The sequence below is a fragment of the Eschrichtius robustus genome, chromosome 4, assembly GCF_028021215.1.
Source record: "Eschrichtius robustus isolate mEscRob2 chromosome 4, mEscRob2.pri, whole genome shotgun sequence".
Lineage (NCBI taxonomy): Eukaryota > Metazoa > Chordata > Mammalia > Artiodactyla > Eschrichtiidae > Eschrichtius > Eschrichtius robustus.
The window spans coordinates 81,208,889-81,236,599 of NC_090827.1; the positions used below are offsets into that span (position 1 = coordinate 81,208,889).

General features: G+C 38.9%; 1 protein-coding gene and 1 non-coding gene across 2 annotated transcripts in view; both read left to right on the plus strand.

The window, feature by feature from the left end:
• The window catches only part of CORIN (corin, serine peptidase), a 220,436-nt gene that overhangs the window by 42,825 nt on the left and 149,900 nt on the right, over positions 1–27,711 (plus strand). The window contains exon 4 of the mRNA XM_068542232.1: positions 21,081–21,262. Coding sequence (XP_068398333.1) covers positions 21,081–21,262 — 182 coding nt within the window. The remainder of the gene's footprint in view (positions 1–21,080; positions 21,263–27,711) is intronic.
• On the plus strand, positions 4,748–4,853 carry LOC137764536 (U6 spliceosomal RNA). The gene has a single exon (XR_011074037.1). It is a non-coding gene; the product is annotated as a U6 spliceosomal RNA (small nuclear RNA).

Genomic DNA, 27,711 nt, shown 5'->3' on the forward strand with positions numbered 1-27,711 from the left:
GGAGGACATCAGCTGGGGTAGTCAGTAGCTGTTTCGGTGAGGGTCCGGTAGAAGGCAGCACACTCCAAGGGCGATGGAAAAGAGTTTATTGAAGAGACGATTTATGGCGGTGTGGGCAAGGTTAGGAGAACAAGTAAGGATGAGAGGCACCAGGGTCTCACGATAATGCGATGCAGTTCCACTACTCAAGACTTGAAAGAGACAAAGAGCAGGCAGACCTGGAAAAAGCTGTAGTTGTGGGCAGGGGGTCTCCCGACAAGCCAAGTGCTGTGACTCGAGACAGAGGGGCACAGCCACTGCCAGCCCTTCAGTCCTGCAGGGAGGGAGAAGAAGGAATAGATGCCCTGACCTCACTCTCCTCCTGCCCTCTCTTCTGCCAGGGCCTCCTACCGACTGAACTCACCCACAACAATTGGGCAAGGGTGAGCAATTGATATGAGTGCAATAGATGAGATCCAAAATCTCATCCCAATATCATCAGTTCAGAAGTCCCAAATCTCATCTGAATCAGGTACGGGTGAGATGCTGGGTGATTCTTACGGTCCACACTGGAACCCAGAGCAGGGTGAGGAGGGTGAAGGGTAGATGCCGAGCGACAAACAGAGACTGTCCAGCACAATATCGAATAGGATTAGAAAGAATTTTCTTTTTTGGGAGGGTGGGGGAGAGCATGTGAGTTCGGTGTACTTGTGTATGTGTCTTGTAAGCTCATTTCTTTTTTTGTTTTTAATTGAGGTATAATTGACATGTAACATTATATTAGTCTCAGGTGTACAACCTAAAGATACAATCAATGTATGTGTATGTTGTGAAGTGATCACTACAATAGATCTAGTTAACATCCATCACCACACAGAGTTACAAATTTTTTTTCTTGTGATGAGAACTTTTGAGATCTGCTCTCTTAACTTTCAAATATACAATATGGTATTATTAACCATAGTCACCATGCTGTACATTACATCTCCATGACTTATTTATTTTATACCTAGAAGTTTGTACCTTTGAACGCATTCCCACCTTTTTGAAATAATACAATTCCAATATTATATTATATCGAAATAATGTAATTTTGATATTATATTATATTGAAGTAATAATTTTCAGTGAGAGTAAATCAGTAAAAGTATGTTATGGAATATCTGAAATAGTGAGTATACAGTTTTTTAAATTTCAAAACACTGTTAAGTACATAATCATATATAACATCAATTATTTTCTGAATTAAAATGTTAGAAACTTTTCAGAGTAGTAATGAGAAAATGAATTGCATTTTTAAGTGCAGATAGGTTCCATGTTATTTGTACTAATTAATGTACAAAGAAAGTTTTGAATAGACAAAGGTTTTTGTTATTATTATTATTATTTTTTAAACATCTTTATTGGAGTATAATTGCTTTACGATGGTGTGTTAGTTTCTGCTTTATAACAAAGTGAATCAGATATACATATACATATATCCCCATATCTCCTCCCTCTTGCGTCTCCCTCCCTCCCACCCTCCCTATCCCACCCCTGTACGTGGTCACAAAGCATCAAGCTGATCTCCCTGTGCTATGCGGCTGCTTCCCACTAGCTATCTATTTTACGTTTGGTAGTGTATATATGTCCATGCCACTGTCTCACTTTGTCCCAGCTTACCCTTCCCCCTCCCCGTATCCTCAAGTCCATTCTCTAGTAAGTCTGCATCTTTATTCCTGTCTTGCCCCTAGGTTCTTCATGACCATTTTTTTTTTTTCTTTTAGATTCCATATATATGTGTTAACAAACGGTATTTGTTTTTCTCTTTCTGACTTACTTCACTATCATCTCACACCGGTCAGAATGGCCATCATCAAAAAATCTACAAACAATAAATGCTGGAGAGGGTGTGGAGAAAAGGGAACCCTCTTGCACTGTTGGTGGGAATGTAAATTGATACAGCCACTATGGAGAACAGTACGGAGATTCCTTAAAAAACTAAAAATAGAACTACCATATGACCCAGCAATCCCACTACTGGGCATATACCCTGAGAAAACCATAATTCAAAAAGAGTCATGTACCAAAATGTTCATTGCAGCTCTATTTACAATAGCCAGGACATGGAAGCAACCTAAGTGTCCATCAACAGATGAATGGATAAAGAAGATGTGGCACATATACACAATGGAGTATTACTCAGCCATAAAAAGAAACGAAATTGAGTTATTTGTAGTGAGGTGGATGGACCTAGAGAAGGTTTTTATTATTTTAACTGGAAAAAACCTACATTGCCATAAAATAAAAACTGAGTAGAAAAGAAACAATAGATTCAGAATTGTAGAAGTAAGTATAGAAGCACTATTAACAGACACCACATTCAGGAAAATGTTTCCCCTGAAAGAATCATTTGCAGAGGGTACTTTCATGCTAAAGAGAGAAACTCTGTTAGATCTTTCCCAAGAGTCAAACTATGGCATGGTAGTAGAGAGGCCCTTTATGTTTCTAGAACAGTGGCATTATAACGTGGTGATTGTCTTAATTTTCTAGGCCGGCCATAACAAATTACTACAAGCTGGGTGGCTTAAACAGAAATTTATTCTCTCACAGTTCTAGAAGTCCAAAGTCTGGTGGGGACTGTGCCAGGGGTCCCGGGGAGAGGCTCACTTCCTTTCTTTGCCAGTTTCCTTCCAGTGGTTTCAATCACTCTTGACTCGTGGCCACATCACTCCAGTCTCTGCCTCTGTCTTCACATGGCCTTCTTGTCTGTGTGTGTCTGCTCTTGTGAGGACACTTGTCACTGGATTTAGGGCCCATCCAGATAACCCAAGATGATCTCATCATCGCAAGGTCTTTAACTTAATTACATCCACAAAGACCATTTTTCCAAGTAAGGTCACATTCATAGGTTCCCGGGGTTAGGACATGGACGTGTCTTTTGGGGGTCGCCATTCAATACACAGGCTCTGGAGCCGCGTGTCTCAGCCCATTCATCTGTAAAATGGAGATAATCATTGTGCTTTACAAAGTTCACGTGAGGATTAAATGACAGTGCGGGCTTTTTATGAAGAGCTCAGTAAATGTCAGCAATAGCTATCAGTGGATTGGAAAGGAGGGGCAGTACTAATGACATTGAGAGCACAGAGTATTTCTAACATATGCTAAATATTGAAGGATTCTGGAAAAAATGTAGGATACTATATGGATTAAAAGAAAATTAGGTAGAATACTTAAGGCTGCTGGAGTTGGATTCCATTTCTCCCTAATTTCAAACAATTTCACTTACATCTTTTTGCTTTAATTTCTCTATGGACTCAGGAGTGTGTATATATACTTATATAAATTTATATACTTACATAAAAGAGTTTTTCTCCTTACCATGAAAGTTCTCTCTTTACCATGAAATTTATATATACTTATATAAATTTCATATAAGACAATGAAAGAGAGTGTATTCAGCCTCCAGGGGACTCTTAACTCATTTTGATCATCCTTTTTCTGATAATTCAATCTCTACTCTCAGCTAAATCAGTTGTAAAATTCTAGTTAAGCTGCTCAGAGTCTTCAGGGTACTTTTAGGTAAAATTTGTTTTTCTCCTGACCTAGTTCATCCTGAGAAATGCTCTCATAGGAGAGTTTTCCATTTTCTGTTATAGTGGGTAATAATTTATAGTCAATTTTCAGGTATCCTTCAGGGACTTGTCCTACATTTTATTACATTCATTATTATATTTAATTTTATGATTGTACTTTCAGACCAGTGCTTCCTGCTTTCATTTAGCATGTGCATGAGACCTGCAAGCTAAATTTAATAAGCAAAATAAGTTCAGAAAGGTAAAATGTATTGTAGAAAATAATTCTTATATTTTTATATATCAAACATTTTTTCTCATATTTCACTATTTTGGATCATTTGTTCTACTAATTTTCTCTACTACTCTACTATTCAAATAATAGAGAATTGCTTATATTCCATCCTAGAGAAAATAGGTACTTAATAACATTTAGAATTTAATTTAAAAAGATATAGTGGGATGTATAAGTAGTATGGTTTTTAACCTGTCCCTTTGAGACCTCAACTGTACTCAACTATACTATATAACAATGAACTTTAACAGTTTAATTAAACAGTTTCATTCATTGTTTCATTTATTAAAAAATAAGTGTGTATATCATGGACTATAATACAGGATAATTAAAGGATATCGTATAATACAGGATAATCCAGAACTATATTGATTCAATGAAATATATCTCAAAGTATAGAGATTTGGCTGATAAACAATTTAGGTAGCCCTAAAAATATGTGGGTTAGAAGGAATAGCTTAAAAATATCGGTGTGTAGGTAGAGAGAGATGAACAATTCCTAGGCCAGGAGAATAACAGATATTTCTGGGTGATTTTTTGATACACTTAAAATCTCTGTGTTTGGAAGAGGAAGCAAACATTGCAGCCACATGCTTTTGATATGTAGCTATCACCCTTTCCCACTGGGTTGAAATAATAGGTCTATGAATTTATCAAAGCTGAAGCAGGGTTAACTGGCCTGAGAGGTCCCGCCTTGGCTTTGCTTCTGGAAGACACCCAGGAGATCTGACTGATCATCATCACCCTACTCACATCCTCTAATACTTTGCAGAGAAACTTTGCTCGTGAAATAAATCGTTAACATTTCAAAATGGATGTGTTTTCTATCGGTTTTTTTCCTCTGGAGTGTTGATTTGCCCCTAGGTGCTTTGCAGATATTCTTAACATCTGTAGACATGAAATTAAAAATTCTTATCTAGTGCTTGCTTTGGCAGCATGTATACTAAATTGGAACAATACAGTGAAGATTAGCGTGGTCCCAACGCAAGGATGACATGCAGATTTGTGATGTGTTCCATATTTTTTGATTTTTGACTAAGATAACTCATATTAAACCATTTAGCACAATACCTGGATCATCACGTCCTAATCAAAGTTTAGCTAATGCATCTATTTTGGGGTCAATATTTCTCATGCCGGACCTAATTGAACTTGTCCAAAAAAAAAGATGAGATATGTCAGGTCCTGCTATCCACATTTTAGTCAAGAAAATAGATAAATTATCTGAAAAAAAATTCTTTATCTAGCTAAATGACTAGAGATTAAAGATTATATGTCAAACCTGGGATCTACCGGACAGTTTTCTGTCATGTACTCAATCCCTATAGGATTGTGGAAGAGGTTGAGTGAGGTTCTTCAAATGAACTTCTTCAAAAGCACTATACTTTTCCCCAAATAAATATGTTCACTGGAGACTACAGAAATTAATCTGGTAAATGCAGAGAATGCAGTTGAAAGTTTGGGGGGCAGATGAAACCTGATTCAAACCACAGCTCTGCCAATTGCCAGTTATAAGACCTTGGGCACTTCAGTTGGCCTTCCTGACCTTCAGTTTCCTCATCTGTTTAATGAAAGTGATAATACCCACTTCATAGGGTTTGTTTGTGTGTATTAAACAGAATGACTTATACAGTGCTCATATATGCTCTGCACTCTCTAGCACACAGTAACTTCTCCATAAGTAGTATTGTTATAAATAATAAGTAAATTATTATTAAATATAAATAGTACTATTATTGATATGGTAGTCAAAGATGGTGTGTGAGTTTCTGGGAGGGTATAAACTTTATCACCTCTTTCAGAGATGCAAGATTTGCATATTTTTCTCATTCTTTTCATCTTCTAATCCATTTTCCACTTAGCTGTCAACATGATGATTTAAAAACACAATTAGCACTGCTGTACGTTATTACATGAAAGTTGTTAAAGAGAGTAGATCCTAAGAATTCTCATCACAAGGAAAAATATTTTTTTCTATTTCTTTAATTTTGTATCTCTATGAGATGATGGATATTTGCTAAACCTATTGTGGTCATCATTAGCTGTACATCCTAAACTTACACAGTGCTGTATGTCAGTTATGTCTAAATAAAACTGAAAGGGAAAAAAAATAAAAGCACAAATTAGATGATGTCATTCCCCTGCCTCTGCCCATTCAAGGGCTTTCCCTTAGACTTAGATTACAAGCTGAACTTCTTGCCATGGCTTTTGAAGCCTTCCTTGCTTCTCTGGTGTCATCAACCCTGCCACAGCTGCACTGACCTTTCTCAAAAATGCTCACCTTTCCCCAGCTTCCTTTTCACATGCTGCTCCCTTTGCCAGGATGGATCTATCCCCTTGAACTATGCCCTCTGTTCAAAAGACATCTCTGTGGAGAAATCTTCTCTGATCACCCTCGGTAGTTCTGTTGTCTTTCACTGCAGCAAGGCTGTGTCCCTTTTTGCTTGTCTGTATGTTGTCTGTCTTACTTTATAAGCACCACAATGGCAGAGAACTTACTGACTTTGCACACTGTTGTATACCCAGTGTTCAGAGCAGTGCCCAGCACATAGTAGGTGCTCAATAAATATTTGTTGGAATAAATGGATCAATAAATAAACTCTTCCATTAGGGAGCTCCCCTAAATGTCTAGGTAAATGGGAGTTCAGAATCCATTGATAATGGTTGTGCATTGCTTTGTATAATTGATATGTTCCTGAAAACTCGTGCATAAATCAAATTCTATACATGTGTTAAATAATTACAATTTTAAATTGAGTTGAATGGTATTCCCAGAGATGATTTAACTTCCTTCTGAGTGAGCATCAATTGGCAGAACAACCAGCTAAAGTACATTAACTTGTTCTTGTTCATTTCTGTCAAAATCCTGGATCTAATAGATGAGGAAACACTAGATTGTTCCTGAGGATTGGCTTGGTGGTTCAGTGCTTTCTTTTTAATACTGACTCATATGCATCAGTTAAAAAGACTTTAGGTCAACTCTAGTTGAAAATCTTAGATGTAAGGTTCATGTACAGAGCAGAAACAGAACAGTGATAAACATGTTTAAAGAAAAATGACCAGGAGAGTGGTTCAGAATCTGTTCATGTGAAGAATAGTTGGGGGACCTGGAGATGTGAGGCCCTGAGGGTGCACAACGGCCACCCTCCAATCTCCTGGGCCACGACCGGAAGAGGGAGCACACTTTTTCTCTATGCTTCCACAGGGCAAAGATGGAACCAGGAACTGAAAGTCATAGAGAAGTAAATTCTAACTTAACTAAAGTGAGAACTTTATGGATACTAAAGTTGTATATATATGGAAATGTTGTCTCAGGAAATGGTGAGTTGTTATCACTAGAGATATTTAAACTGACTGGTGAGAACTTAGTGGAGAAACTGTGACAAGGAGTCCAGCATCTTATGGTCAATTAGTTTCCCATAGATTAAAGGGCAGGTTCACTCATGGCCCATGGTCCTGATTAAAGGAGCTCTAAAAACTTATGAAAAAAGAAGAAAATTAAATCTACCATAACTTTTCTCAGGGACACTTTTATATTTGCTTTGGGAATAATAGAGGATCCAGTTGGGGACCTTGGGGAGGGTTGTGTTGACACTCCCATGGATCCAGTAGCAGCAAGTAGTCTCCTAACTGCCTTCAGAAACGATGGGCCCAGTTATCTGCAGGACTTCTGTTTTGCCCAGTGGGGCTTGCAAGTAGGGACCCTGCCAGCCAAAGCCCTCTTTTTCTCTGTTGCAACTGTCAGGTTCTCACCTAAATAAATGTTAAACAAATATTTACATTGTGTCACCTTGGGGAAATGTCAGATTATCTGCTGGGAACACCTGTGTGCCTTGGGTGGCTTGGCTCTTGCTCAGAGTTGAAAGGTTCATGGTAGAAAATAGAATTTTTGACTCTAGGTATTAAGATCAGCTTGCTTTTCAGCCTGAATTCTGTGTTTTGCTCCTAAAATCAAGATTGGAATTCTGCTATGTTGCTATCTTCCATTCACCTTGTGTTCAGCTTTTAAGCTTTTGGTTTTGCTAAAACCCTGTCAGGTAAATAAAAGTTCTAGGCATACTTTTGTTTCAGCCACTCGAGAGGAAGAAAAAAAATGTTGACAGAAACAAGAGGTATTTAAAATTTCTTTTTCTGGAAGGCACAATTTGTTCATTTCTTATCAAGGTCCTAGGCTTCCTTTTTAGAAGCAGCAGAGTTCCCTAGAAAAATGACCCCATACTATAGTTACCATTATTTAAAGTTAGAGTAAAATTTGCCTGTCATTTCAAATACACAGATGATATGGTTTTCCTGTTCCAACTCCATCCTATTACTAAAGATGGCCAGATTACTGAGATGGCCTCTAGGTGAACAATCAAGATGGCATCAAAGTTGATACAGGACTGATTTTTTCAAAAATATTTGCTGTACCAGAATTACAAAACCTCTTCCCCAGCATCCAATTTATTTTCAATATTTCTACTACTGCACACCACTATATTACTATACCACTTTGAGTTGAATTTTACTGATAATCTTTTAGTAAAAAGTATCAAATTTTTCTGCTTATAAAATTTACTGTATTATTTTTTTTTAACATCTTTATTGGAGTATAATTGCTTGACAATGGTGTGTTAGTTTCTGCTTTATAACAAAGTGAATCAGCTGTACATATACATATATCCCCATATCTCCTTGTGTCTCCCTCCCACCCTCCCTATCCCACCCCTCTAGGTGGTCACAAAGCACCGAGCTGATCTCCCTGTGCTATGTTGCTGCTTCCCACTAGCTGTCTATTTTACATTTGGTAGTGTACATATGTCCATGCTACTCTCTCACTTCGTCCCAGCTTCCCCTTCCCCGTGTCCTCAAGTTCATTCTCTACTTCTGCGTCTTTATTCCTGTCCTGCCCCTAGGTTCCTCAGAACCTTTTTCTTTTTTTTTTTTAGATTCCATATATATATGTTAGTATATGGTATTTGTTTTTCTCTTTCTGACTTACTTCACTCTGTATGATAGACTCTAGGTCCATCCACCTCACTACAAATAACTCAATTTCGTTTCTTTTTATGGCTGAGTAATATTCCATTGTATAGATGTACCACATCTTCTTTATCCATTCATCTGTCGATAGACACTTAGGTTGCTTCCATGTCCTGGCTACTGTAAATAGAGCTGCAGTGAACATTGTGGTACATGACTCTTTTTGAATTATGGTTTTCTCAGGGCATATGCCCAATAGTGGGATTGCTGGGTCATATGGTAGTTCTATTTTTAGTTTTTTAAGGAATCTCCGTACTGTTCTCCATAGTGGCTGTATCAATTTACATTCCCACCAACAGCGCAAGAGGGTTCCCTTTTCTCCACACCCTCTCCAGCATTTATTGTTTGTAGATTTTTTGATGATGGCCATTCTGACCGGTGTGAGGTGATATCTCATTGTAGTTTTGATTTGCATTTCTCTAATGATTAGTGATGTTGAGCATCCTTTCATGGGTTTGTTGGCAATCTGTATATCTTCTTTGGAGAAATGTCTATTTACGTCTTCTGAGCATTTTTGGATTGGGTTGTTTGTTGTTTTGATATTGAGCTTCATGAGCTGCTTGTAAATTTTGGAGATTAATCCTTTGTCAGTTGCTTCATTTGCAAATATTTTCTCCCATTCTGAGGGTTGTCTTTTCGTCTTTTTATGGTTTCCTTTGCTGTGCAAAAGCTTTTAAGTTTCATTAGGTCCCACTTGTTTATTTTTGTTTTTATTTCCATTTCTCTAGGAGGTGGGTCAAAAAGGATCTTGCTGTGATTTATGTCATAGAGTGTTCTGCCTATGTTTTCCTATAAGAGTTTTATAGTGTCTGGCCTTACATTTAGGTCTTTAATCCATTTTGAGTTTATTTTTGTGTATGGTGTTAGGAAGTGTTCTAATTTCATTCTTTTACATGTAGCTGTCCAGTTTTCCCCGCACCACTTATTGAAGAGGCTATCTTTTCTCCGTTGTATATTCTTGCCTCCTTTATCAAAAATACGGTGACCATAGGTGCGTGGGTTTATCCCTGGGCTTTCTATCCTGTTCCATTGTTCTATATTTCTTTTTTTGTGCCAGTACCATATTGTCTTGATTACTGTAGCTTTGTAGTATAGTCTGAATTCAGGGAGCCTGATTCCTCCAGCTCCGTTTTTCTTTCTCAAGATTGCTTTGGCTATTTGGGGTCTTTTGTGTTTCCATACAAACTGTGAAATATTTTGTTCTAGTTCTGTGAAAAATGCCATTGGTAGTTTGATAGGGATTGCATTGAATCTGTAGATTGCTTTGGGTAGTATAGTCATTTTCACAATGCTGATTCTTTCAATCCAAGAACACGGTATATCTCTCCATCTGTTTTTATCATCTTTAATTTCTTTCATCAGTGTCTTATAGTTTTCTGCATACAGGTCTTTTGTCTCCTTACGTAGGTTTATTCCTAGGTATTTTATTCTTTTTTGTTGCAATGGTAAATGGGAGTGTTTCCTTAATTTCTCTTTCAGATTTTTCATCATTAGTGTATAAGAATGCAAGAGATTTCTGTGTGTTAATTTTGTATCCTGTCACTTTACCAAATTCATTGATTAGCTCTGGTAGTTTTCTGGTAGCATCTTTAGGATTCTCTATGCAGAGTATCATGTCATCTGCAAACAGTGGCAGCTTTACTTCTTTTCCGATTTGGATTCCTGTTATTTCTTTCTCTTCTCTGACTGCTGTGGCTAAAACTTCCAAAACTATGTTGAATAATAGTGGTGAGAGTGGGCAACCTTGTCTTGTTCCTGATCTTAGTGGCAATGGTTTCAGTTTTCCACCATTGAGAATGACGTTGGTTGTGGGTTTGTCATATATGGCCTTTATTATGTTGAGGTAGGTCCCCTCTATGCCTACTTTCTGGAGGGTTTTTATCATAAATGGGTGTTGAATTTTGTCAAAAGCTTTTTCTGCGTCTATTGAGATGATCATATGGTTTTTCTCCTTCAATTTGTTAATATAGTGTATCACATTGATTGATTTGCGTATATTGAAGAATCCTTGCATTCCTGGGATAAACCCCACTTGATCATGGTGTATGATCCTTTTAATGTGCTATTGGATTCTGTTTGCTAGGATTTTGTTGAGGTTTTTTGCATCTATGTTCATCATTGATATTGGCCTGTAGTTTTCAGAAAGCTTGCTGTATTTTTAAAGACATTATTTTATAAGATAGCATGTGCCACTCTCCTGTGGAAATGCAACCCTGAAATAATCTTAAAAGCGAACTGAAAAATATGACTTGATTTAAAACAATTTTTTGAAGAATTCGCAAATTATATAAAGTCAGCATAAGCTTATTTTATTATTTTTTTCTAAATGAAGAATTATTACATACTGCTAATTTATTTATTAAAGATATTGTCTATGTCCCAAGAACTCTAATTGTGTCACATTTGAGAATAAATGGAAACATTACAGAATTAATATTTTTTCATATCTATATTTTTTAAGAATTTATACAGATCAGTAGTCAAAGCAAAAAGAGGCTTTGTTGCTAATACCAACTAAATATTCGGAAAGTCATCTGCCACTTACTTCCCTGATTTTATCTGCTAACTTGGAAACAGCAGTCTTTTGGGCTACACCTGTGCTGACTATCTGGCTGTTTAGGTGGTCAACTGTATCACAGTTCCCTTTTCAGTCTCAGGCAACATGGGTGATCTAGTCTGCTTTTTGGCATTATACAGACATAAAATAATAAGTAAGATTTCATTTATGTGCCAGAATGGCTCAAAGTGTGCGTAATACACAGTCAGATAATTCACATTACTTTTATTTTACAAAGACGTAAAGCTGGAGAATCAGGCCACAGGGGCTCAAATTACCTGAAAACGCCTTGTCAAATCACTGACAGTGTCTCAAGCACACATATTTCATCAAGCTCAGTGGAGTTGTTTGTTTACTTTTCTCCTCAATAATTCATGGGTATTAGGTGGATGTGACTAGAATTTATATTTAATGCTCGTGATTCAGTGCATTCAAAGATCCATATTTAAGGCATCATTTCATGATGTGCAAAAAATCAAAACAGCTGCAAAAAATAATTGAACAATTGCAAATTTTTCTGTGATTGTTAATCCTCTATCCCATGAGCCCTGGTAAGTATGCCAAGTATTAATGAGAATCAGGATCATGTTGGGTAGAAGGGTATGGAATTTTATATTCTCTTTCAGGGGCGGTTGTGTGGTTTTACATTATTCACACTCATCTTAATTCAAGCTGTGTTTATTTGTTGTTATTTCCTCAAGTTTCTCTATTTTAAGGGTGACATCTTATTATTGGCATATAAGCGAGACACTTAATCTGTAGGGTTTTCATCCATAGCAATTTTACCGAAATTTTGCCCTTACGTGGGAATTATTTCACGATTGAACAGTGTAGAATTTGCTGACCTGATAGGGAGGGGATCATGTGAGCAGGGATGGAGTGAGCTCTTGTACAGACCATTAAGTTGGGAGTTAGGTAGTGACAGTTCTGCTCCCAACTTTGCTTCTGACAGCTTTGTTCCAAGCAGGCCACCGAATTATCCTCTGCATGTGATTCTTTTATTTCTCAAACAAATATTTATGGAGTGCCTACTGTATACACTAAGGATAGGACAGCAAACAAAATAGACAAGAATCCTTTACTTCATGAACCATATATTATATTGGAGGGAGATAGGCAATAAGCAAACTGATTAAAAAAATTTTAATAATAATAATAGTATATCAGATAGTGATAAGTGCAATGGAAAAATTCCAAAAAGAATTGAAGAGCTTTGGGGGAGTATGGGTATGGTGGCAAGGGATGCAATTTTAAGCAAAATGTTGTTCAGGAAAATCTCACTGAGAAGATTACATTTGATCCACGAACATATGGGAATCCAGGAAGTGAGAGAGACCCGGACATACCAAGTGTTCTGTGATATCTGCTGGAAGTGAGAAAGAGGGCATGATGGAATCAGTCCTGCAAGCAGATACTGTTGGCAAGGATGTGAGTGTTGGGGGGTAGACATATGGTGGGGTGGAGGGTCTTGCTAGCCATGTGTACAGCTTGGGAGCTCTCTTTCAGCTTCTGACATCAGTTTATTCAACAAAGGTGTTAGGAAAGTGATGTTTATTCCTTTAGCAAATATTTATTGGCACCTACAATGTACCAGGTGCATTGTCTGATGTTAGGGATGCTTCGATGAATAAAACACAGTTCTGCCTTCAAGAGACTCAGCATAATAGGGGACAAGACATGAAAACAATTACACTGCTGTCCAATGTGATCAGTTTAAAAGGTATGGGGGGAAACGCAGAGAAGGAGGAGGGACCCTTTCCATTTGGCAATATTAGGAAGGCTGTTCCCAGCGAAGAAGTAACAGCTGAATTTGATTTTGGAGGATATATAGAAGTTTGCCATGTGGGCAAGGTGGAGAAAGCAGGCAGCCTAAATCTGTCATATATTAGGGGAACTACAACTAGTTTAATTTTATGAGAACATAAAATGGGGAGAGAATAAATGGATTTGAGGGACTGTGGGGAAGTAAAATTAACAGTACTTAGTAATTAATTGCATATGAATGGTGAGGTTGAGGGTGAAACAAAGGTTTTTAGGCTTGCGGACTTGGGTAGATGGTATTACCACCAAGAAAGTCGTGTATCTCAAAGGAGGGCTGGTGGTGGTGGGAGATAGAGGGTTAATATTGACATAATGTCTTCATCTGCTCCAAGAAGTGCATGACCATAATTTTCCTTCCAGTGGACGTAAAAACAGCTTTCCTTCTAGAGGAGATGACATGATTTATACTTTCATCCAGTGGTATGCTGGTAAACTGGCTCCCTGAAAAACAAAACAAAACTATGATTTGTAGCATTTGCTGATTTCTGCGGTGTAAACACTCCTACCAGATTTCAAGCTAATAATAGTTGAGTAGACTCCTCCCACAGCACTGCGTTTTGTCCCCTGACAAGTATTTGTTGAGCTCCCGTTGGTGTGAGGCATGCAGTCATGTGCTGGCTCTTTCTCCTTTACTTCTCCTTATCCACTTCCCACCCTCCTCCAGCCCACTCTTCCCCACAGGTTGGTTTCAACAGTGGCTACTTTCTAGCTTCCTGTGGGGCTCAGCCAGTGGGAGCCACTAACAGGACATCAGAGTGTGGGAAGAGAGGCAGGTTGGGTCATGATCCCCTAGTTTCTTCTTTACCAGGTTACACAGTTTGGAGTTGCCTGAATCCCACTGTGGGAGGCTCTGGCTCCTATCAGGCAGCCTCCTGCATACAGCTCTTTCTGAGTTCCAATAACTGCTCCTTCCCCTTGCCCCTTGAATCTGGGATGGTACCCCGCGTGCTGCACTACCCCTGGTTGGTTTTTCTAAACCTTGCCAGTACCTTCATAAGTGACCTTTTCATTAAATACTCTGCAGTAATCCTACTTCAGTGAGTCATTTCTTTCCTGCTGGAACCGTGGCTATTACAAATGAAGATGATGAAAAACTCTGGTTTTTAAAGAGTTGCAGACCAGTGTGACCAAAAAATAACTTGACTTCTCCCGTGATTTCTCTTCTGATGTGAGACAATGACACATATAAATGTTCACTAGCACAGTTTTCTATCCCCATGTCTAGTGAAGCTGGGAACCAAGGGAATCTCTTCCCTACTCCTCTCGTACCCCAGCTAAGCCATACCTCTTGTGAGGTCTCTTGAGGCCACCAGAGGGTGCAGACATAGGAAGCTGATGCCGTTGGCCCATCACAGAGAAAACAAGTCATCTGTTGTTTTTTGTGTTTTCCAGCAGTGGTGACGAGTTCATGCTCCTGTATGATTTGTGGATTTATGCTCCTGTGTTATCTGTGACTCCTGTTTGTGAGAAGAGGTCAGCTAGGTGAGACATTCTGGAGCACTGGGCTGGCGTCATAGCATCTGGCTCTGAGATCTTTTTAAGTTTCAATTTCCTTGCAATATAAAAGGAGGAAGTAGTAGTACATTATCTTGCAAGACCCTTCCATCGTTAACATTCTCTTCACGACTAAGGTCTGCAGCTCTGGGTGTTCCCGGTGACTATGACTTTGTGAGCACTGTTCACTGAACAGCTTGGCCTAACAAAGACAAATTTACGACTTTCTTTTAAAAAGATTATGTAAGTCTCATCAATAAATAATACATCTAACTCAGTAACATGCCTCTTACCAAGAGATATATCAAAGAAAAGTGTATTAGTTACCTATTGCTACGTAACAAATTTCCACAGATGTGGCAGCTTAAAACAGCACCCAACTATTATCTCAGTTTCTGTGGATCTGGAACCTGGGAGTGTCTTATCTGGGTCCTCTGTTTCAGGGTCTGTCATATGGGTGGATTGATGCTGTTGGCCAGGTCTTGGGTCTTATCTGAAGGCTTGCCTAGGAAAGGATCCACTTCCAGGCTCATGTGATTGTTGGAAGAATTTCAGTTCCTTAAGGGTGGAGGGCCTCAGTTCCTAGCTGGCTGTTGGCCAGAGGCCAGCCTCAAGTCCTTGCCATGTAGACCTACCCAACATGGCAACTTGCTTCATGAGAACTGGTAAGGGAGAGCATCTGCTAGTGAGAGAGGAGTCACAGTCTTATGTACCCTAATGATGGAAGTGACATCCCATTACCTTCTGTTGGTTGTAAGCAAGTCACTAGGCCAGCTCACACTCAAGGGGAGGAGGTTACACAGGACATGAATAGCAGGAGGTGGGGTCATTGGGGGCCATCTTAAAGCCTGCCTGTCAACAAAAATTCTTCCCCCTCCACGCCCCATGGAAGAAGAGTTTTAAATCCTGAGCTTCTCTGATATACTTAAAGGTTAGTTTGTCAGAAATAAAAAGTGACAACTAAATGCAGTGTGGGATCCTAAATGGAGATCTTGGTGATGTTTGAATAGGGTCCTGACTTTAGTACCAGTGTTAATTTCCTGGTTCTGATAATTACACTGTAGTTATGTAAGATTGCTTTGGGGGAGCCTGGATAAAGGCTATATGGAAACTTTCTGTATTGTTTTTATAACTTTTCTGTAAGTCTCTAAAAGTAGTTTAAAGTAAAAAGTTAGATAAAATTAGCTTCAGGGATATATTGCACAACATGGGATATATAGCAAATATTTTATAATAACTATAAATGGAGTATAACCTTTAAAATTGTGAATCACTATATTGTACACCTGTAACGTACATAAAATTATACATCAACTGTACTTCAATAAAAAAAGTAAAAAGTTAGAAAAAAGTGATTTATAAAACATAAAAATCCATTAGCTATTATATAAGCCTACTGTGTGGCTGTAGCTTATTCAATAATTTTAACTTTATGTCTTTATCAGAACCGTTTTGCTGATAAAAATCTATAAATTTGTGGGGGAGGGGAATGGGGAGATGTTGGTCAAAAGGTACAATAAAGAAAAAAATCTAATTTTTTGTAAATAAATATAGAAATTTTAGCAGATAAATTTGCTTAAAATTGTATAGGTAAAAACGTAAAATAGATAGCTAGTGGGAAGCAGCTGCATAGCACGGGGTGATCAGCTCAGTGCTTTGCGACCACCTAGAGGGGTGGGATAGGGAGGGTGGGAGGGAGACGCAAGAGGGAGGGGATATGGGGATATATGTATATGTATAGCTGATTCACTTGGTTATACACCAGAAACTAACACACCATTGTAAAGCAATTATACTCCAATAAAGATGTTAAAAAAAATAATCTTAAAATAAACATCTTTTTCTACAAAAAAAAATTATAGAGGTAAAATCTACAATTTTTTTGTGGATAAATAATTTGAGTAGCCTTCCTAGTGAAAATCCCCTAGAAACCTCACTATTACTGTATAATAAAATTCTTTATATTTGTTTGTATGTATTTGTTTCAACACATAATTACAGAGGTGAGGAAAGAATTTTCTGCATAAGCTTGAGTTGAAATGTTGTAGGGACTTTTGCACAACCCCAAATGCACTTCACACATCGCTTAAAGTAACGATCTTTCCTAAAATAGTACCCTGGTAGCCCAGTCTGGCCCCTCCACTGTGCTGAGCACTGTTTTCAGATGTCAGTCTGCTTGTTGCTTGGATATCAGCACTTATATTTCAAAATAGTGTGGTCTGTCTCACGGCACTGTTCCATGTGATGAAAAGCAAAATGCTTCAATCCCTCGTAGGCACTTGAATTTCATGCAAAGCAAGAACAAATGGCTCTTCATTTTGCTCAGTGTTTGAAAGGGCTGCTGGTTATTAATACTCTATCACTATTTCACATGTCCTCGTCCAGCAGTTTAAAGCCTATGGGTCTCGGTTGGTTACACCTCTTAAGAGAGCTATTTGGAAACACTCTAGACATTTTTCTTAGGCCCTATTTTTAGAATGGAAGACCTAATGGTATTTTAATGTCTCTCTATATTCCCAGAACAAGTCTCGAGGAAAACAATGTTACCTTTTGAAATTTAGCAAAGCTGGTGGGATTATCACCACTCCTCTGAGAAGCATTGTGTTAAAGAATGAATTTTGATTTACAGAATGTTAGTGGTAAAAGGACCATGAAAAATCAGCTCTTCCAAACCCCTCACTTTTCAAATGAGGAAGCTGAGTCTTGGTGTGAGTGAACTGTTGGTGCAAGATCAGACAGTGAGAAGTGGCCAGTGTGAAAAGTTTAGGGGGACAGCTTATGCTTTATGGCAGAAAATGACTCTGGTAAGAGTCAATGACAAGAAGTCAGCTTCTGAATTAAAGACTCAGCTTTAGAACATGAAAACAGTCTGCTGGGCCCCTGCATGAACCCTCATTGCTCTTACCATAGAAGATTCTGAGAGGAGATGTGGAGTGATCAACGAAAATGTGGGTTCAGAAGTGAGGAAAGGTCCAGGAACCTCTTGGGAGAGTTGGGCCCCAAGTGTTACTCAACCTCACTGTGACTCCCCCATCCGACAATGTTGGATGAATTTTTCCCTGTGTAAATGGCCCCTGGAATTCCATCAATTAGAGATTCCTTTGCTCCAGCAAGCAATCTTCTAATGATGCCAAAAACCTCTGGGAGGGTTAAGTATCCATCTATTATTATGTACTACTCTGTGTTATCTTCCTCTCTTTTCTTTGAAAGTCTCATTGTGATCAGCTCACTTGGGGAACGTAGTTTTTTTTTTTTTTTTTTTAAACATCTTTATTGGAGTATAATTGCTTTACAATGGTGTGTTAGTTTCTGCTTTATAACAAAGTGAATCAGTTACACATATACATATGTTCCCATATCTCTTCCCTCTTGCGTCTCCCTCCCTCCCACCCTCCCTATCCCACCCCTCTAGGTGGTCACAAAGCACCGAGCTGATCTCCCTGTGCTATGCGGCTGCTTCCCACTAGCTATCTATTTTACATTTGGTAGTGTATATATGTCCATGCCACTCTCTCACTTTGTCCCAGCTTACCCTTCCCCCTCCCCATATCCTCAAGTCCATTCTCTAGTAGGTCTGTGTCTTTATTCCCGTCTTGCCCCTAGGTTCTTCATGACCTTTTTTTTTTTTTTTTTTTCCTTAGATTCCATATAGAGGTATTTGTAATCAGAAAGAGAAATACAGTATGGGAACGTAGTTTTGATTGTAGGAAGGGAAGAAAATGTTGAGAAGCAAGTAATGCTCTTGTGGAGGTGGCTGTCCAGGTGGGGTGCTGGAGTGGGGTTGGGCAGGATGGTGTCAGTACGCAGGTCAGGGACTAGGAGGCAAGGAAGAGTGCTGAAGCCAAGCCTAGCTTATTTTGTAGCTTTATTGTGGGCTGTCTCACACCTGGAAAAGAAAGAGAAATGCCTTCACCCTTTCCTAGTGTTCCTTAGCCCCTTAGGCAAATACTGACTCATTGAAGGTTAACTAGGAGTTTGTAGAGTGAAGGGAGAACCCAACCACTGTGTATATGGTTGGTCCACGGGAAAGTACATATCAAGTTTTGAACTAACCTTGAGCTATGCTTTTGGAGCATACATTCCTAAAGTAAGGACTCACATGTAATAGAGTAGTTAATCGTCCTCGAATCAGTCTGCCCGGGTTCAAATGCTGGCTGTGATACTCACTACCTCAGTGATCTTGGACAAGTCTCTTATATTTCCTGTGCTTCAGTTTCCTTTTGTGTGTATTAGGGATGATAGTAATGGTACCTATGGTACAGTACAGTACTATAGTGCTGGAGTGAGAAATAAATGAGTTAATGCATGTGTAGTAGCACTTAGAGCCTAGCGAAGTATAAGTATTTGCATAGGAATTCTGTGTTCTCCACATTCCTCAACCATGTTCCCCAGTTTCGTTTGAGAAAATATAGTCTCTAACGTCTTTGGAATAAGATCTAGGAAAGGAAATCTTTAAAAAAAATGTTATTTAAGCGATACTTTCCATCCTATGAATATCTCATATATTTCCTGAATGGCAGTCAGGTGTCCTCTTTACACTGAAACACTTGCCTGGACTAATTCATATTATATGTTCTAAAGCGAATTCTTTCAAATGCAAAACATCTTTCCACATCTTCACTAACAAATTTAGCTACATATTAATGTAGTTATGTGAATATCAGGATTCTAAAAGATACTCAGTTTTAAGGTGAATTTCTGAGAAGGTCAAAAGTGTTTGTATCTGAAAGTAACTGATGAGTACCCCTTTCTCACATTTTCATATAACAAGAGCTCACTCTCAAGATTCTTTCACAGACTCAATCACTTCTATTTTAACTCAGTGACTGGCGCATCCCATTATGTTTCTGTGATCTATAGAAATTTGAATGGGGAATTATAATTAGGCTTTAAAGTTCTTAAAGCCTAATTATTAGGTCCTTATATGAGAATAGATGATATGCAACAGTAGATAAAACGTGGATTGAAAGTTAAAACATCTGGATTCTCTTCCCGCTTCTTCCATTAGGAAGCTATGTGTGTCTCAGAATCTCCCTGAACGTATCTTAAATGGAGGATTTGAATGAGGTGCTGTTTAAGGTTTCTTACAGATCTGATACTGTATGATTCTGCAATAGCTTATTGACCCTACATTTGTGAAGTGTGTGCTTTGCTTTGACTGACATGTATATTTTCTTTCCCAGTTTTCTTTTTTTTTTTTTTTTAAGTAAATCATCACCTTTTCTGACCAGGATTATTTATTTATTTATTTATTTATGGCTGTGTTGGGTCTTCATTTCTGTGCAAGGGCTTTCTCTAGTTGCGGCAGGTGGGGGCCACTCTTCATCGCGGTGCGCAGGCCTCTCACTATCGCGGCCTCTCTTGTTGCGGAGCACAGGCTCCAGACGCGCAGACTCAGTAATTGTGGCTCACGGGCCTAGTTGCTCCGCGGCATGTGGGATCTTCCCAGACCAGGGCTCGAACCCGTGTCCCCTGCATTGGCAGGCAGATTCTCAACCACTGCGCCACCAGGAAAGCCCTTTCCCAGTTTTCTTAAATTCGTTTGAGATGCCTTTGCTAGATGACCAGCCAGGGTGAGAGATGCAGTCTGTAGCTGCAAAGTAGAAAAAAGCCGCCTGGGTCTGCAAGAGAACAAGTCCGTGGCCTTGACATTGCAGCATCCCTGCCCCCAGACACAGAGCCGCGGATCCAGGAGTGTTTGATTGAATGTCAGATGAATAAAGACAAACTCCAGGGCATCATTACTTTACTGCTAATGGACAGTTGTTTGTGTTTTTCTATTTTGCAGAAGATAACATAGAAATGAAAAGATAAATAACTGTCCAAGTTTTCAGAGTTGCCATTTGTTTGTATAATATTTTCTTTTCCAGGGAGGCAGAGGAGGCTAAGGAACAGCTTTCTCTCTGGCTGCCTCTCAGAGGTACTTTGAATTTCTGAAAGGGATGAGAAAGAAATGAGATTAACCTATTTTGTGACCTATGTCTGCCTTTCCATTTTGGGGGCATTCATTTCCATGTTAATTTACTCCTTTTGATAGTAAGTAGAGCTCTGTTTTGGTTGACAGGTTTACTTTAGCACAAGAAATCTCAAAACAAAAAAAAATCATTTGGGATAAATGCTTCCACAGAGACAGTTAGATGATCTGTTATGGAACTAGCTTATTCCCTCTAGAATCATGACAGTAGGGTGGCTGAAATCCTTGTTATAGTGTTGAAGGTAGAAGTTCAAGTTGTTGACTGTAGTAAATATAAATTAAGATAATATTGCAGCACTGGCGGCCAACTTTTCTTTAGTTTAATTATTATTTTGAGAAATCGTCTGTAAAAACATTAATTTTCACCTTTCTCTTTTCTTCTAGTCATGGACTCCTGCCCTGTAGGTCCTTCTGTGAGTCTGCAAAAGAGGGCTGTGAATCAGTCCTGGGGATGGTGAATGCCTCCTGGCCCGATTTCCTCAGATGCTCCCAGTTTAGAAACCAAAGTGAGAACAACAATGTCAGCAGGATTTGCTTCTCACCACAGCAGGAAAAAGAAAAGCAATGTAGGTGTCTGCATTTTGTTGCATTTTTTAAAGTTTTTTATTGAAATATACCATCCATGAAAGGAAGTATACAAATAATGTGTACAGTACAACAAATTTTAACAAAGTGACCAGACCCATGTCACCAGCACCCAGATCAAGAAATAGAATATTAACAGAATCCCAGAAACACAAGCCCCCTCCCAGTGACTTGATCCTCCCAAAAGAGACCTCTATGCAGATTTCTATCAGCTTAGGTAATTCTGCCAACTTCTGAACTTGATATCAACGGAATCGTACAGTATGCATGCCTTTTGTGTTGAACTTCATTTGTTCAACATTATGTTTGAGAGATTCACTGTATTTTCATCTTCTTGTGGTTCACTCATTCTCATTTTTATGGTGTTCTCATATATTTTCCATCACAGTATATTTTTCTGTTCTACTGTTGATAGACATTTGAGTTGTGTCCAGCTACTGTGAATGGTGATGTTGTGACTATTCTTGTACATGTCTTTGATGGAACATGGTTATGTATTTGTTCAGCAAAAAAGTTTTTTCAAGTGGTTGTTTCAATTTATACATCTCCCAGTTGTGGGTGAAAGTTGCAGTTCCTCCACATCCTCCCCAACACTTGGTATTGCCAGTCTTTTTCATTTTAGCAATTCTGATGATCGTATTGTGGTATCTCTTTGCGGTTTCAAGTTGAATTTTCCTAATGAATTGGGTTGCATTTTCAAAATGTTTTGGTTACTTAAATATCCTTTTTTGTGAAGTGTCTATCAAAATATTTTGCCCATTTTTGATTGGGTAGTCTGTCTTTTTATTCTCGATTTGTGGTTCTTCAGGCATTCTGGATGTAAGTCATCTGTTGGATATATGTACTATCTGTGTGGCTTGCCTTTCCTGTCTTTTATTATGTCTGTTATGGAATAGAAGGTTTTAATTTTAATGGGTCTACATTATCAGGTTTTTCTGATCCTCAGTTTTCTAGACTCTCCTGGTACAGTATGTAAGAACCTCTTTCTAAATTATGAGGAAGGCCCTTTGGCTTTCACATATGAGTTACAGTTGCCTGGAGCTTTGAGTTATCTTTTTCTAGGAAATTGAGCTTAGTTGAAAGCCATCCAATTCATTGTCCTTATAGTTACTTCTCAAACACTTGGTAAATTACCCCATTCAGTGCATTCCTTTCCATAGGTGGACTATTCCAATTCACCTCTGTTAAGGGTTTTAGCAACTGGACCACCCCCTTATACCAGGGAATGTCTATCTCTACCTTCCATCAATGATGGCAACTTCGCTGCCATCCCAGCAGTGAGTAATCCAGATCAATAACCCCATCATATCACCTGCTTTCTTGGACCACTTCTGCAGCTGTCACAAGCTGGGTCTTCCAGAAGCAGCCACTGAGATGGGGTTTGTTGTACAGGGTATTTATTAAGGATCAGCACTTGTAAAGTAGGGAGAGAAAGCAGGATTGGGTAGAGGCAGAAGCTGAAATGTGATCCAGGCACACTGAAGCTTGGCTAAATCCATGGGGAGCTCTGGGGCACATACGACCTGAAGGGGTTGTTCCATGTTGGGTCCAGACAGCCGGGTCTTTATATCCCCACAATCAACCACTGATTGTGGTCCTTCCTGGGAAGGGTGTGCCCTTGGGTGAGGCAGCTCTCTGCAGTTGAGGCTAAACTTGAAGGATCTAAAGGCTGTTGGCTGACAGCAGGGGGCAACAGGTCTTTCCCTGAAGGGCAGGCATGTAGAATGGGAACAGACCACCTTGATCCAGTCAGAGACTGAGCTGATTTTGCTTGGTGTTTATAAGGCAGTGTTGGTAAGGCTCCATCTCCCTCTGGTTTGTTTCCATACTGAGGGTGCACTTCTCCAGTGAGCCTTACTGAGAAACCAAGGTGTTTACTGCATTCTGCTCCTCCTGGGCAGTCCCTAGTTGTAATGTTTTTCTTCTCAGAATAAGATTGCTGGATTTCCACTTGGCTTTGCAGAGGTTTTCTGCCTCTTTAGCTTCTTGCTCTTTACCGCAAATGCCTTGAGGGGAAATTCTTCCATGTGATAGGCCCACTTCTCTGTGTCTCCTTTCCCGCTATGTCCTTGGCCCATTAATACCCTGCTCCTCTGGCAGCACCAAAACTCTGATTTTTGTCTCTCCACCCCCATGGGATTGCCAGAAGCTCTACTGGCTTCTCTTCCTCTTTGCAGTGGCCCTGTGTCCAGGTTCTCAGTTTCTAGCACCATGCCAAGAATTGGCAAGATCCAAGGGGGAAAAGCATCCATAGAATGTAGACTGTTTGCTCTGCAGTCGTCTTCTCTCTGGGATCTCAGCCACTCACCTCCTGATGATCTCATCAGCTATCAGAGGCCTTTAAACAGATGTTTCTTGTGTTTTATCTGGCTTTTCTAGTTTTACTTGATGGGGGGGGTTGCATTGACCTATCACAGGTTACTACATCCTAGCCAAAAGTAGAAGTTTGTTTAATTTCTTTTTAACACACTGTTTAGTGGAGGTCTGCTGCTAAATTACGATTCCCTCCAAAAGATTGTATATAGCACGAAGCCACCAGAAGGATGAGTGAGTGTATCTGAAAGAGAAGCCCCTTGATTCTTTTCTTTTTCAGCTACATTTACCCCTGTTTTGATAAGAACACTTTATTAGTGCTCATTTGGAAAATGTTGCCTGTTGATACAGGATTTAAGAATCCACTGAGAAAATTTGAAAATAAAAAACATCATCAGTATTCCTTAACACGATGGTCCAAAAGTATCAGTTCTTAAAGATCAAAGTAACATCAGTATTCTTTAATAGCTCCAGATGAAATGCCACCTCACATAGGTTCCCCAAATATCAGAAGATAGTACAAATTTTCTGATCTTGGAAAAGATTGATGACTTTGGAAAAGATCTTGGAAGATTGATGAGACATTTATATTAAAAAACTTATGTTTTAAGAGAACAGAAATTTCCTAAGTACACTCATCTGAGATTCTCTATTTGTCAGTCTTTTTTTATAATTCTTGATTGTACTATTTTTTCCCATGTAGAATTAATTCTCTGAAAATGGGTCTGATAATTGGTGTTTGATGCAATATTTTCCTAGAACTTGAAATAATTTTTCTGTCTCATGCTTGATGGAGAAACAGGATGCTAACCATCGTAGATGTATTCATGGGTCATGTGCTAGCGAGAAAGCTACTGTTAGCTGTGATCTTTGTGTAAGCATAAGAATATAATTTCTAGGGACTTCCCTGGTGGTCCAGTGGTTAAGAGTCTGCGCTTCCACTGCAGGGGGCACGGGTTCGATCCCTGGTTGGGGAACTAAGATCCTACATGCCGCACAGCACAGCCAAAAAAAAAAAAAAATATATATATATATATATGTGTATGTGTGTGTGTGTGTGTGTATATATATATATATATATATATAATATCATCTTAATCATATAAGGGTTTATGCTGTAGGGCCAGTTATGAATATAACTAATGAAGTCTTTTTCTCATTTTTTCATTTATTCAATAAATATTCATTGAGTACCTACTCAGTTCTGAGCATTATTCCAGGTAATCTGAACAAATTAATTGCAGTGACCATAATATTGGTTTACATCCATCTAGTGTGGTGGTTCTCAACCAGAGATGATTTTGCAGCCTCCACCTGGGAACATTTGGCAATGTCTATAAACATTTTGGTTGTCACAACTCTGGGGACAAAGAGTTGCTACTGGCGTTTAGCAGGTAGAGACCCACTGTGCTGTTAAACATCCTGCAATGCACAGGGCAGCTTCCTACAGCAAAAAACTATGTGGTCCCAAATGTCAATAGTGCTGCTTTTGAGAAACCCTGGTTTGGGCTTGATGCTTTGCAAGGTACTTTCTAGTAGTAGTAGTAGTAATAATAATAATAATAATAATAATAATAATAATAGTAATACCTATCATGCTTCCTACCTTTAAGGAGTGTTAAACCTAATCTGGTATACCTGTATGTGAGAAACAATGTAAAAAGAACATTAGTGACTCCATCTAAACATGCTGTCAGACAGAAACTATAGAGAAACACAGGTTAAATGTCAATGGAGCAGAAGGGGAGTCAATCACATAAAGGAGTTCTGGATGTTTGAAAGAGGAAGGGTCCCACTTGGCACAGAGGAAGCCAGGAGGTGTTCTGGGGTAGGCATTCAGCACTGTGAACCTGTGTTGGGTGACAGGTGCCAACTTAGCCCGTGAAACAAATGATGATTAAAAGTTGACTCCCATCTTAGTCTTCTCCTTCCAGCTTGTCAAATCATTTGCCCCAAGAAAACAGTAACCCCCTTTTACATTATGGACCCCATTCTCCTTTCCAAAGTGCTTTCACAGCTGTTAGCTCACTTTGCTTCCAGAGTAAATCTCTGAGGTATTATCATCTTCATTTTATAAATTAGGAAACTGAGGTTCAGGAAGATAATTCCAAAGTTGTTTTAAATCAGTCCCCCTGGCTCTGTCTTCATCCTGGGACCATCCTGGGATTCAATTATTAATCCTTGAATGCTACCCTCTGTTACAGCCCCCTTCTCACAAGAGTTTTCAAAATGTCTTTTCAGACTGAGTCAAGCCAAAACTCACAACTTGTAACAGATGCTTTTCCCAGCTCACAGCTCTGTAAATTCAATTCATCTTCTCGTAGCATCTTTTAAATCAGTCATAACTCCGAAGATATTTTGTTCTCATATAGAAGGATACCCAGTCGTCTTATCCTTTCTATCTTATATTGATGCCAGCTCCTGTAAAGTAAATAATGTGCTAACGTGATAGTGCTGTGGGAACTATTCTTCAGAGGTTTTTAAAATAAACATTTGTGTAGGTCTCCATAGTTGAGTTGTGAGAACTCAGAGGGCTAAAAGTGAAGGTCCGTCAGTCATTCTGAGCTTTCTGACTAATCCTTTACCTTGTCTGAAATCGTATATGGAAAGTAGTTATGAAATAGTTTTTCTGTGGGTCTAAAGAGATCTCTACTGCCATGAAAGAAACTTCCAGCTATTCATTCTTTGATTTTCCTCTTCCTTTTCCTAATATCTTATTTGCTTTCCTAGCTTTGGTTGCTGACAGCAACTACTTCAGTGTATTAGCAGCAAAATTGTAGTCTCAAGATCTTGGTAAAACATATACTCTGAATTTCTCCTATTGAATTGTGAATTCACTCGGGAAAGTTATTCAATACTCTTTCTTTGAGGTACTTAGTGTCAATATTTTGCCAGAGATAGATGATTATAGGCAGCATGGTGGAGTTACTAAAAACTAGCCATGCACTTTTCATTCCAATGAACAGTCAAATATAATGAGGTTTTCCTAGAACTTCAAATTTCCCAACATGTATAATTTTAAATTATTTAAAATTTAAATTATAAAAACATTTTCTTTCTTCCATATGTAGATGCTTCTTTTAAGGGCACCAAACTTAGATCTGAAGACTTGTTTTTCAAGCCCTGGCTATTTTGTTTAATTACTCTGTGGTCTTCAGCAAGTTTCTTAAACCCTTTTTGCTTCTCTTTCCTCAGTTTTACAATAGGAATAATAATACCTGGGGGCAGGGGTAGAACAGTTTTATGGGGTAAATGAGGTAATGTATTTGAAAGAATTTTGGAAGCCATAATGCATTATGCAAATGTAAGTGCTTCAATCCAACAGACATTTAGAGGCATGTTCTATGGACCACATAGTTCACCAGGAACTGGAAAGGGAAAATGGCATGCATACGTTTAAAGTGCTCATAGGTCAGTGGAGAGATAGACAGATAAGCACAGAGGCAGAGCCTGAGACAAGGATTTGAGCACAAATCTTATATTTGGGAAAGGCATGGAAGAGTGGAGGAGTGGGATGGTGGTTCAGGGAAAGGAAAGTGGCCACTAAAGGTAAAGTGGATCCAGCTACCATCATGGGTAACTGGAGCTTAATTTCACAGGCAAATCTGGGAAATAGTGCATAACATATGACTCAGAACTACCCCACTGGAGGGGTGAGGTAGCTGGGGGATGCCCTTCCTTCCTTTAGCCTTTGAAACTGATAGGATCTACTATAGCCCGTAAGTACTATGTTCTATAGGAGCAGAGACATGGGATTGTGCAGGAGGAAATACAAAACTTGGCTACGCCCTGCAGTGGAAGGTTTTCATCCTTGGTGATTTCTCCTTCATCTATAGCACTCTCTTTTCTTTTGGTTTCTAAAACACTGCTCTGTTTTGGTCAGCTTCCTACCACTCTGGCCACACTCTGGTCTGTCCTTTCCTTCTACTGACCCCTTAAATATCGGTATTGCACAGGATTCTATTCTCAACCCTCTTTCCTCAACATTCTATACATTTTCTCTGGGAAACCTCATACTTGCTTGTGGCCATGTAAGTACTGATGACTCTTTTTTTTCTTTAGTACTGATGACTCTTAAATCTGTATTTCATCCCCAATTTTATTCCACTTGCCCGAG